Source organism: Salvia hispanica, chromosome 4 (assembly GCF_029641045.1).
Source record: "Salvia hispanica isolate PSC_SH4W2 chromosome 4, Shi_PSC_v1, whole genome shotgun sequence".
NCBI lineage: Eukaryota > Viridiplantae > Streptophyta > Magnoliopsida > Lamiales > Lamiaceae > Salvia > Salvia hispanica.
This window is the reverse complement of record NC_142695.1, coordinates 17,875,883-17,888,634: the sequence shown is the minus strand read 5'-3', so window position 1 is coordinate 17,888,634 and position 12,752 is coordinate 17,875,883. Positions and strand designations below refer to the sequence as shown.

The window sequence follows — 12,752 nt, the reverse complement described above, 5'->3', positions numbered from 1 at the left end:
TCTTTCGACACCGATAATATGTTTAACGATAATTGTCGTATATATCGGTGACGTTGAACCTGAAAATTATCCTATAATTAGAGCACCCAATGCCATGACTCATAATCCTGCCTATGGCACTGTGAATTTATAATAAAAAAATCGATGAAAATCGTCTAAAAATCAGTGATTTGAACCAAAACCGAAACAGCCATTTTCTTTACCGAGTTCAGGGCATGTTGATGTCCTTTTTTTTAATGTGTTAGCAAACTCAACAATATGGTGAATTAAAAACAATACTACTAAATTCTTAGATGGATTATAGTTTAATTAGTGTGGTTTGATTTGTTTTTTCCACCTCACCTACTAAACATCATTCACAAAAAAAGAAGCAACCATGTACCAATTGTTCGTTTTGTGAAATGAATTATTAATGAACCTCTCAATTCTATTTTCAAACATTATTTAAAACTAAAAATATCCACAGAAATGGAACAAAAGTAATTGAACCATCAGACATTAAAACTAAAAATTAGGAATCAAATTACTATCAAGAACTAGTTTCCGTACAGAATCAGATTAAAAGAGTCCTGACTATTTATAGAGCACTCACTCCTCTTCAAAACTTCCTAACAAAATCCATTAGCATTTACTATGAGATTACAAATAAATCACAGAGTATTAAAATTACAAAACCAATGTCTGTAAATATTTGAGCTAGACGTATTTGCCCCTATATTTAGGTTTGGAGCTGAGCTTCTCACCTGTTACATCAGCAGGGCTAAAAACAGCTGAATGTAAGTTGCCATCTTCTAACCACTTGAGGTGGTTTTCCTTGAACTCCAGATGTCTGAGCCTCGCCGCCGACTCGATCTCTTCAGTGTACGGTGCAACTTTAACCATGGTTAGCAAGACCCTGCTGTATCTAAAGCTGAGTATTTGCTCACATGTCGCAACTGATTCGAAACACGGGTGCTCTGGGAAGGTTGGATCAGGTGAATCCTCGTCTCTCAGAACGGGGTAGAAGTAGACCAGACGCCCACCCATCACGAGCATCTTAGCAGCAAGGTCGAGCAAATCGTGCACACACTCCACTAAGCTGTAAGGAGCGGTAGAAGGTATGTGGCCGACCCTTTTATCGTCTGGCACTGTGTAAGGATCTACAGCACCTTTTAAGAGCTTACGTCCACCAGATTTACGTCCCCCGGCACGAACCCCATAAGGAGGATCACAAATTATGGCATCAAACATCTGAAACATCACAAGTTCAGAAACAAGGAAACAATAGTTGACCAAATGGTAATCAACCAATAAAGAATGCTTTTACAGGAGAAAAGGTAAATATAAAACCATTACATGAGAAACATTTTAATCAGAGGCATAAAAGTGTTACCTCTTTTAAATCAGCACGCCATGGGGGAAGATTATTATCGGCCCTTAATAAAGATACCGGCATTGGCAATCCATACTGTACCACGGTGAAACTTGTAGTCAGGTTCATAAAACAAACAGTGCTTCCAGACAAATACAGAAATTGATGACTGATTTCAGTCACATTTTTATAATTCGCACTCTTCAGTATTCACCACATATAATCGTATTTTAATTACAACGTTAACCATCAACCTGCACACACCCCAGAGTATATGTTCAACAGGAATCACACAAGGATAGATTAGAAACCTATGGTAAAATGCCCACCGAAGGTTTCACTATCTAATGTGTGCAAGAAATATTAAAGTAAAGAAAATAACAAAAGCGGAAAAAAAATATTAATGATAGAAGAAAGAGGACTCAAGTTATCATAAGTTAGCAGAAAGAACCGGAAGAAAAAGAAAAAAAATATTACCTGCTTAAAGTTGCTCCAGATATTGCAATCGGGACCACGGCCATCACGCACTACCCGGATGTCAATATCTGCACCCTGAATTGTGTACATTAGTGAAGTGGAAACAATAAAACCACATTAATTAATAAAAGAATAACACTATTGCAGAATAAAGAGTTGGATCACGAAGAAATTTTCTTACCATTGTCATTGCTCCAAAATGAGCAGCCCCAATTAGAATACTTCCTGTACCAACAAAAGGATCATAAACCAATTTTCCAGGTTTGACTTGTGCTTGGTTTGCCATCAGGAAAGCCATTTCTGCATCCATGGCAGTCGGGCCAAGATATTTACGGCTTTTTAGCTGATATGTTTGCAAGATCTTCCTATCAGAAGCACCTACCTCCCGGCCAAAAAAGATTCTCCTTTGGGACGCAGGAGGAAGCCCGTTTTTATCTCCATAATCATCGTTATCAATAAGACAGAAATTATGATCAGGATTCCTCAGATTCACCCGTCCCTGAAAGATGCTAGCTTAGAAGTTGGAAAATTGTCCACATGAATACAAATTGATACTTAGTATAGAATAGTTCAAAAACCTGAAGTAGGGGAACCTCTACTATGGCTATCAAACAGATTGCTAAGTACTTAGTACTCCCTAGATAAATGTTCTTGTGAATCAAATCAAACCACATGTCATCACAGGTAGAAGTTCATAACTTCTTCATCTTCTTCGACGACAAAAGCAAGAGAATGAACACGGAATCGATATAGACATGTATCGACAGTATTGAGTACAAATAGACAACAAAATCAAATATATAGGCAAGAACCACCTATTCTATTCCAAAACTCATCAAAAATTTCAAAAATGGTGGAACATCCTGCTTCAATTAAAATTCCAAAGACAAAACAACAATTTTCCAGACAGGAGGGCTATGAGAATCGTATCGACCATGCTTCCTCATACTGTTTAAGACAAAAAAAAAAGCTAGTTGTGCTTGAAAGTAAATGAGCATTCATCAAAAACTCTTGTGCATTATATTCATTCACCAAGATTGAAAAAAGTGAGCAACCTGAAACGGAACGAATGCCAACTTCTGGATACGTTCGTTTTGCTCGGGAAAGCTTAAAGCTTTTCCAAAACATTCAACAGTGATTCTGAATGTGGTGCCAGAACTCAAGTAGAGAGTCTTCCGCTCATCTGGATAACTACTCACAGCCTCCTCCAGTTCCTCAAAACTCCGCCCTTCGCCCCAAATTTCGTATATGCCCTTCACAAGTATACCTGCAAAAGCGTGACTTCAATAACCAACATTACAGAAAATAATCCAATACTAAAGCAACAATCGAAAGTTGAGATTTCTGGAAGTGTTAATTCGTTGCCAATTTCTCCAATTGATGAGTGTTTTGGGGGGTTTAGGTAATTACTTCGATTGGCAATGAAGCGGGCCGTCTCTTCGGATGGAAGATTGACGAAATGGAACGGCGAATCCGGATGGTGGTCTTCCGGAAGCCGCCATTGGAGATGGGTGGCGCCGCTCCGGCCCTCGAAAAGTCCGGCGAGGGATTCGAACTCAGCTTTCCTGTACTCCAACAACCTGTGGTAGAAGACGCATAGATACCACATGGTGTTTGATCTTTTATTGGGGGAGAAGTGCTTGGATTAAGTTTAATGCTTTCACTTTTATGGGGAGTGTGGGAATCGGAAGCTGTTGGCGGCGGAGAGACGACGGCGCAGGAGTTGGGCGTTGGAAAAACCCCGGCCCAAAACCCTTGAAAATGAAATCTTTGTTTTTTTTATTCTTCTTTTCTTTTAAATTACTACTATATCCTAAATATTGAAAATTACTATCATTTTTATCTTTAATTATGAATAATTAAAGAATCAGTTTATTACAAGTTTCAACTTATCAATTCTATGATACATCTAAATTTTTAATTCATATCCAAATAAGAATATGGGAAAAGTTCGCTTCATAAATAGTAGTGATAAATAAAATAAATATTATAAATATTGTAAGGGCAATCACAATGAGAGCTTTAAATTGGGAGCTCATCTCAGAGTAGTGGCGGAGCCAGAAATTTTATCACGGGGTCCAAATTTAAACTTAAAAAAAATTACATAAATTAAATTATAAGGTTTAAAATGTAAAATTTAAATGTCATCACATCATAACATTTGTTCTATCCTTCATCTTCTGAAATCGCTGCATAATAGTTTCATTGGTAACTTTAACAAACACATCCTTTTCCATATAAGGAACTAAGCAACCATTCAACTGATGAAGAATCAACGAAAGAAAGTTTCTTGAAATAACGATCCATATACCTACAAAAATAGTCAACACTGATTAAGTTTACTAAATATAAATCATACTGAAAAAAGGATAAAGTTCATCTTATGCTTCACAACTAAAAGAATAAAGAGTAAACAAAATATACAATATTCTCAAATCTAAAATGTTGTTGTCACAAATCAAGTAGTGTAAAACTATTAATACATACATATCAAATTAAGAATAGGGGTTAAAGAATTCCAACAAAGAACCTTCGTAGCCATTGAATTACATAAGCTATCTTCTTTCTACCCATTTCAATTTAGGTGTACCAATTTAGAGCTTGAATATGATTATTTAGGTCTCAATTTACATAACTATTGCAGCCAAACAAAAAAAAACAACATATATAGAAAAATCAATTGAATTATATTTGAGTTTTAAAATATACTCCCCCAGTTCCAAGATATTAGACCCCTTTCTTTTAAGCACAGGAATTTAGGAGATGTTGTTTAGTTGTGTAAGTGAAGTTGGTAATAAAGTTTATTTTTACCAGAAATGACTCAAATATGTTGGAACATCCCAAAATGGTATATGGGTCTAATATCTTGGAACGGGGGGAGTACCTAGTTTTAGATAACCAGATTTCAGATTACGCTGTAGAAGGAGTAGAATTGCGGCAGAGGAGAAAACTAATTGAGAAGAAACGATTTATGGAGTATAATTTTGCTGAAATCTATCTTTAATATTATATATATTATAAATTATAATTAATGTGAAATTACTAAAATACCCTTTGTTTTTTTTAAAAAATTAGTGGAGGGACCATGGGCCCCCCTGGCCCCAGCCTCCCTCCGCCCCTGTCTCAGAGTCTATCTCAACTAGTATCACGCATGTGCTATGCACAGATTAATATATTTTTAATACATTAATATTCAATTTTAAATTAATTAAACAAATTTAGAATCAATAGTAACAATAAACAATATGAGCAATAATTCTAGTTATATGAGAACAAAAAATATATACAAATCAACATTAAATCATAATAAATTTGAAACAAATCACATACTATAATGTTTAAATATTAAATCATGGAGTAGAAAGATAAAAATTTATCACAATAAAGAATTAAACACAATAGATAATTACTCATTATTTTTAAAACTTCTTTATACACTACATTAACTTTAAAATTAAAATCAACCTTATCATTATAAACTAAAACCTTCAATTCTTCACAATTCATCACTCTTCAACAGAAGTCATAAGTAAAATAACTCGTTTGTCATCTTTAAAGTCGTCCGTCTCACCTAAAACTACAATAAAAATAAGTAACAAAATCAATTTGCAATACACAAAATCAACAATCAGATTAAAACGACCATCCGTAGAGCAAAGCATAAGATGAGACCCATGAAAGTACACAATCGAACAATTCACACCACATGCATTCGATGAAAGGACAAATAAGAAATTTATTTGAAAATTTGATCAAACGTTTAAACCAAATTTAAATGACAGAGTAAAACCTTCCACTCACTCCACTTAATCACACGTTTAATGATAAGAATGTGTGTGAATCTGATGAGGGTCAAATAGGAGCAGGCAAAATGCAGCAACTGGTCCAATGGAAGAATCCAAAGAGGGAGACTGGGATGATTGTTCACTTGCAACAGTAGACAGTCCAGAAGAGGCCCCGACATATACTGCACTCTTGATCTAAGGGAAAATGCAAATCATGATTTCTCTCTTTGCTGCATGACCATTTCACATATACACATCAACTATCTTGTTTTTCTAAAGCAAAATACAACTCTACTACACATGTTCAGCACACAACATTTCAATTATAGATTTATGGAAATAACCTCAAGTTTGAGTGGATCATTATCTGAACAACCAGCTACCTTCAATAAACTCACCCAAAAAAAAAGAAACAAAAAGGCATACCCTGATCTAAAAGGTCAAATTAAATGAGTTGAGAAACATCTTAATATCGGTTTAAAAGAAAATACTAACAGTTTTCCTTCTCTTTAACTGTTATCACTGCTAAAAGAAATCGTGCTGAGTCAAATGCTATTCCTCCTCATTTTCATTCAGCTATTTTGCGCAAAACATCTAGTAATAAACTGATTCTCTCTCTAACAAACCCTTCACAAAACTAATTATATACTCCCTCCGTCCCACAAAAGATGTCACATTTTCCTTTTTAGTTTGTCCCACAAAAGATGTCACATTTTCCTTTTTGGAAAAAGTTCTTCCTCACATGAATATAAAAATTATATTTTCTCTCTTCATTTAACACACAAAACAAAACCTCCTAAAATCCCGTGCCGTCCCACAAGTGTAACATCTTTTGTGGGACGGAGGGAGTACTATTGAACATAACTCATACACTAATAATTTATTAAAAAAATGATTAAACTAATTCAAATTCCTAATGCACAAAAACAGAGTGCAAAAGAGCCGAACAATCGAATACCTTAGCAATCTTGATTTCATCTTCTACTTCGTGAAGGCGGTTGTTCAATCTTCCAAACTTATTGATATTCTGCTTATCTTCCCACGTCACCTCAGTCCGATGATCCCGCCTTGCTCATTAGAAAAAAAAAAAAACCCCACGTTTTAATTGTTTTATTAATATTACAAAAATTTCATAATGGCAATCTTATGAATATTTCCAAAACTCCACTTTTATATATTGTATAGATGGGTCTTGTTAGGTTGAGATTTGGGCCTAATTGAGAATTGAGATGCAACTACAGCCACTCATTCGCGCGATATCAACAGCCTGTAGTTTATGTCAACAGGGGGGTATTTTTGTCATTTCAGTTCTAAAATGTTTAAACTATATTCTAAATACTCTGTAAAACTCTCGAACAATTTCTCAAAGTTCTCTCCCAAGTTTCTGTCACGATTCATCGCGATTCTAAATACAATTTTGCATCTTCTCTCCTCTTCATCGCGATTCATCTCATAATCTTAGATTTCAGTCAGTTTTCTACATCAATTAATTTCGAAAAAAGAGGACCGAAGAAATAGTTGAAGCTGAAGCGGCGATTGCATCCAGAAAAAGGCATTCCAAATAGGCGGTTGTTGAAGCGACTTCTTCAGGTTAAGAAATTGATTCAAATTTAAAGTATATTGCTTCGATTTTAGTGTATTACAACACATCTGAATTTGTTTTCTTATGAAATCGATTTCTGCTAATATTTCTTATTGATTAGCGATGGTAGAATCGGAAGAGATGGAAAGGAACAATGATTATGGAAAAAAACGGAAGAGGACAAGCATCACCTTCCAGTTAAGGATTTGTTTAAATTTTTAAGATTATTGACATTTTATACAATAGCTATTGATATAGCTATAATAATATACTATTGACATAGCGTACGATTGTTTGAATGACTGTTGACATAATTATATTAACATAGTGTATGTTTGTTTGACAAAGTGTATGCTTGTTTGAATGACTGTTAGGATGGTTGTATAAAACATATGTATGGTTGTAGTAGTATGTCAATAGTTATTGACATAGTGTATGCTTATTTGAATAGGTGTTGACATAATTATATTGACATAGTGTATGCTTGTTTGACATATTGTATGCTTGTTTGAATGGTTGTTAGGATGATATGTATGGTTGTAGTAGTATATCAATAGCTATTGACATATTGTGTGTTTGTTTGAATAGTTGTTGACATAGTCATATTTATGTAAACAGGATATGCTTACCATAAACTTTATAAGATAATCAACAGGGTATGTCAACATTATAAACTTTAACTATTGACATAATAGTAATAAGATAATTGTTCTTGCTATATATGGGATATACTTGTTAATGACAGAGTATACTTAATGCCTGAACTTATGTTAATTGTGCTTGGTATATCTATTGACGTAGTTTTAGTAATATACATGCACTTGCTGTCAACAGAGTATATTTGTTATTGTCATGATATTGTGTATAATTGATATAGATTTATTATGTTTGATTTTAAACCAATAATAGAAAAATATCAAAGCGAAAAAGGAGTACCTCAGTATTTCAGACAGAGTTGATTATTGAGAAAAAAACAAAAGAAAAGTGTAGAGGATGAAAAACAGATTGAAATTGCTGAAAATTTATCTCAAAGGCTTCTAAGGAAGTCGTTATTTTTTGTTGATGCAATAAGCAAACTGAATTAGGAACAGATTAATGCTATGAAGGAGTTGGGTTTTGAGAGTGTCCTACATTTCAACATTGATTACATTCCTAGTAGATTAGCATTCTTATTATTAAAAAGTTTTGATGAAAAAAAGTGCAAGATAAAGCTTTATAATAGGGGGAAAACTTCATATCATTGAAGAGGATGTGGAGCTTGTATACGGATTTTCAAGAGGTGATATTACTTAATCTAGAGAAAAGTGGAAAAGTAATGCACCTTTCATGAGGGAGATAGCAGAAAAATGTAATACGAAACCAGGAAACGTGAACCATAAAGTTGTTGAACAGCTTATGTTAGCAGATCTTCAAGGAGGAACACAGTTCAAGAGAATGTTCTTGGTCCTATTAGAATCAGCATTGATTGAGCAATCAACATGTGGAATGATAAAATCTAAGATTGGAGAGATAATTGATGATCTGGATAATATGAGAAATATCATTTGTTGTTCATATACAATGTTTGTGTCCAAGTTTGCAATGGGAAATTGGTCGAAGACAAAGAAGAACACCTTTGTCTGACCACTTCCCTTCCTTATGGTATGTTTTACATTTTGCATTACAGATTATTAACCGTTAACATGATTACATTGGGTTGTATGTGTAGTTGATATAGCTTGTGCTATAGTTGACATAAGTTGTACTCCCTTCGTTCCATAGTAATGGAGGCAAAACTTTTCGGCACAGAGATTAAGAAAAATTGTGTTAGGTGAGTTAAGTAAAGAGAGAATAAAGTGGAAAATGAAAAAGGTAGAGAGATGAAGAGAGAAAAAAGTAAGAGAGAGTAAAGTAGGTGTGGAAAAATGTGTTGACTTTTACTAAAAAGGGAAATTACTCTATTACTATGGAACGGACGTGTAATATCCCTAACTTTTGGAAATTTAAAATTTAGAGTTAAAAATGTAGAGTTTATGATATAGTGGAGTGTTGTGTCCTTTTTGTTATATTTAGAAACATAAGAAATAGAAAAAATAGAAATTAAGAAGAAAAAAAAAAAGAAGAAAAGGATAATGATATGGTGGGGGGGGAGTGAAACGTGTCTTTGGGGGAATTAAAGTAAAATAAAGAAAGGGGAATTAGAGAATGAAAAAAAGAAAGAAAAAGAAAAGGTTGGAATAGGTATCAAAACATAAACTTTCTCTTTCCCTCATCCATCTCTTCGTCCCTCTCTCTGCTCCATTTCCCCTCATGCTCTCTCTTTGTTCAGCCATGGCGCCAACACCATGATAGCGCCAGACGGCTCCTCCGGGAAGCATGTAAAACACGCTACTACCCTCAACTCCTTACTCCCATTACTTCCTCTTAATTTTAGAACTTGTGCTTTAAACCCACATCTACCCAACATCCAAAAATAGTTATAAATTGAAGTTGAATAGGAAGAACATCCATTTTTAGAGAGGGAGAGCTCGGCCTCCATGGAGAAATCAGAAGCCGTGAGCTTCATGGTTGCTTCTACACCTCGATTCCTCATCTTTTCGTTAATTCAATTGCGAATTCTCCAATAATTCAAGTAAGCAACCTCCTTTCACCTTTTATTTGCCCAATTTCATCCTCGATTGAAAGCGAAGGTTTAAGTTCATATTTTTTTTTGGTGGAAGATAATTTAGGACAGCCTATCCCTAAATGTGAAAGTTGATGATTTTTACATACAAAGCATGTTGTAGTGAAAGAAAATAAGAAGACAGCTAGTATGTCTTGTTCTGGCAGCGTATTCCAGCTCCGGTTTAACCAAGTAAACGACCTTATTTTCTTACAGAATTTTAAATGACCATAGCTTTATGTGTCTTCTGCCATGTGACCAAATTCAACTTCATCTGAGTTCAAATGAATTTATAATGATTTTTGCAAGTAGACTGCCCTGGTCTGCCGGGAAATGACATGGAGAAGGAGCATGGATAATGTGATTCGTATGTCAAAGGTGTCTGGGATTTTGAGGTAGTATACTCAGCACTTAAAAAGGCTTAGTTCTTTTTATGCTCTTATGTGATAATTGAATGTCCTTGTGTGATTATATGCGAATATGTGACTTGTGAACTCGATGAATTATGATTAATTATGGAATAAGAGATTATGAAGTAAATTATTAGAATGTGATGAGTTGTTGAATGATTTGTAATGAAATATGAAAAGGAGAAGGGAATGAGTTTACGTTATGCCCCTACTTGATCGATTGCATTGGGTTATAAAGTAATATATTCTATAGCAGGTGTTAATAATATTGTATGCTAATCAGTTATACACTCTGTGGGTGATCTGTATATGTTGTTTATGTCATGAATTATGTGAATTTTGGATGTGTGATGGTATGGAGAGAGTTGGAATCTAATTTGTTCATTTGATACGATATGGTCTGAAAAAGTTGTTGAAATGTTATGTTAGAAATTATTTGGAATAAATATTGAGATGAGAATGAGTATATGTCTCTGATATCTATCTCTGTATCTGATATCTCTCTATCTATGATATATGATCTCTCTGATCTGTGTATCTGATTATCTTGTATCTGTCTGCACCCTAAATGGGTGGTCTGTGTGGAGTCCTCTCGAGGACAAAATTCGCTTCTGCTTCTGATTCTGGATTCTTCTGGTTTTAAATTTTGTTTCTGTTTTGGTCTGTGTATCCCAGTCGGTCACCAAGCACTTAAGGGGTTATATTTGTTCGGATATGTGAAGATATTAGTGATCTGTCATCCGAATATGCATTGATATTTGAATAAGATCGTAATGTATTCTTTGGGCTTAATTCAATAATTGGTGTGGTTAGCTTATTTTTATTTTGTATCCTGTCTTACATATTTTAGGAATGGATATGTGAATATCGATTTTGTGGTAAATTCATCGAGAGCAATGGCGACTATATGAATGTGGAATCTAAATGGTGGTTGGTGTTGGTAAAGAATAAAAATGTATAGATCTGGTAAGTATATATGTGTTGAAACTGTGTGAGTGATGACATTTATACTATAACTGCATATTTCTAGATATTTTAATGAAGTGATGTATGATTATGATTTCGGTAAGTCTCCAAAATCAAGAGAGGATGATATAAAGGTCAGATGTATTGTTGACAATTTCTTTTTAACTAAACATATGTACATGGACATAAGGATGTTGATTATGGAGAGAGAAATTCATGGTAATAAATTTTATAAATATGTGGGTTGCATAAAGTTTATTTAACTCCGGAAATTTTGCTCTAATGTTGTATATACTACAGGGCTTGTTGAAGCTCACTCCTTTCTTGTTTCCCCCATGCAGATTAGAGGATCACACAAGCTCTTTTGTTGTACAGCTGCTCAGGTCATTAGCCCGCCTTTGCGTTTGAAAAATTATGTTTAATATGTTAGATGTGGCATGTATAGAATGTCTAATGTAGAATGGACATTCTATTTACTTCGTTATCTAGGTTTTAAAAATATACATTCAGAATCTTGGAAACAGGTTTATGCTCTAGTTCTAGATATCATATATCAGTTTTCCTACTTGCCAAATAAAGGAAAATAAAGTATCTATATATTAAATATATACATATATATATATATATTTTTTCTGTCAATTCAAGATTAATACCAAAATGTGACATTATTTATTGATTATTAAAATAATTAGGTAAGGGGTGTTACAGGACGGAAATGGAAAAACGCCCCTATTACTATGGAACGGAGGGAGTATTAGTTATTTAATTGGCTTGTGTATTCAGTTGACACTACACACTAGTAATTGACATGTATTTTTTAACATATGCAGCTCTACTACTTAGACAGAGTTACACAAGACAAGTGTTTTGTTCCTCGAACATTTTCATTAATGAAAGGATGGAAAAGTGAGCATCTTCATGCTAGAGAAGATAGAGAGACCAGTGCAGAAGTTTTTGGTTTAGGACGTATAAAGAAGAGATACATTCGTAATGAGGAGCAGCAGCAAGGGAATGAAGAACAAAGTCTTGATGTAGATGACAGTGGAGTTGGGTCTCAGAACCTACTCCCATCAGATATGGTGACAAAAGTATTGCTACACGATGATTGCATCAATTTACAATAACCAGAGGTTGCCGATGTTACAACTGGCTCATGATTGGATAGAAGCAAACATGGATAAATTGCTTGAGTTAAACCACAAGTACAAGGATTTGTTTAGTCGTAGAAACAAGAAGTGAACAAAAAGTGATTTTAATGTTTGATGTTAACTTATTTTTTAGATGGGTTTTAAAACTATTATTGTGGATTCTGACTTTTGAACTTATCAGTTATATCAAATGTTAATCAGTTCAACTAATTATATTGAAATGTCAACAACCTATAACCAAATGTCAACAGCTTGTATAAAGTGTCAACAACTCGGAAAACAAATATTATAATTAAAAAAGAAAATCATACGATAGATGTCAATAGAGAGCAAAATCAAATATCACCAACTAATAAGAAAATGTCAATAACTTGTAGTATATGTTAACAACT

General features: G+C 34.1%; 1 protein-coding gene and 1 long non-coding RNA gene across 2 annotated transcripts; one reads left to right on the top strand and one right to left on the bottom strand.

The window, feature by feature from the left end:
- Nucleotides 1–498: 498 nt before the first annotated feature.
- TRM11 (tRNA modification 11 protein) lies at nt 499–3,599 on the bottom strand. Its single transcript, XM_048095989.2, has 6 exons — nt 3,239–3,599; nt 2,884–3,095; nt 2,010–2,327; nt 1,829–1,903; nt 1,373–1,447; nt 499–1,230 (listed from the first exon to the last, which is right to left on the bottom strand). The coding sequence occupies exons 1-6, from the start codon at nt 3,435–3,437 to the stop codon at nt 697–699; spliced, it is 1,413 nt and encodes a 470-aa protein (XP_047951946.1). The 5' UTR covers nt 3,438–3,599; the 3' UTR covers nt 499–696.
- A 5,809-nt stretch (nt 3,600–9,408) lies between these two features.
- Nucleotides 9,409–12,492, top strand: LOC125192504 (uncharacterized). Its single transcript, XR_007171414.2, has 4 exons — nt 9,409–9,806; nt 10,149–10,231; nt 11,554–11,595; nt 12,043–12,492. It is a non-coding gene; the product is annotated as an uncharacterized LOC125192504 (long non-coding RNA).
- The last annotated feature ends 260 nt before the right edge of the window (nt 12,493–12,752 follow it).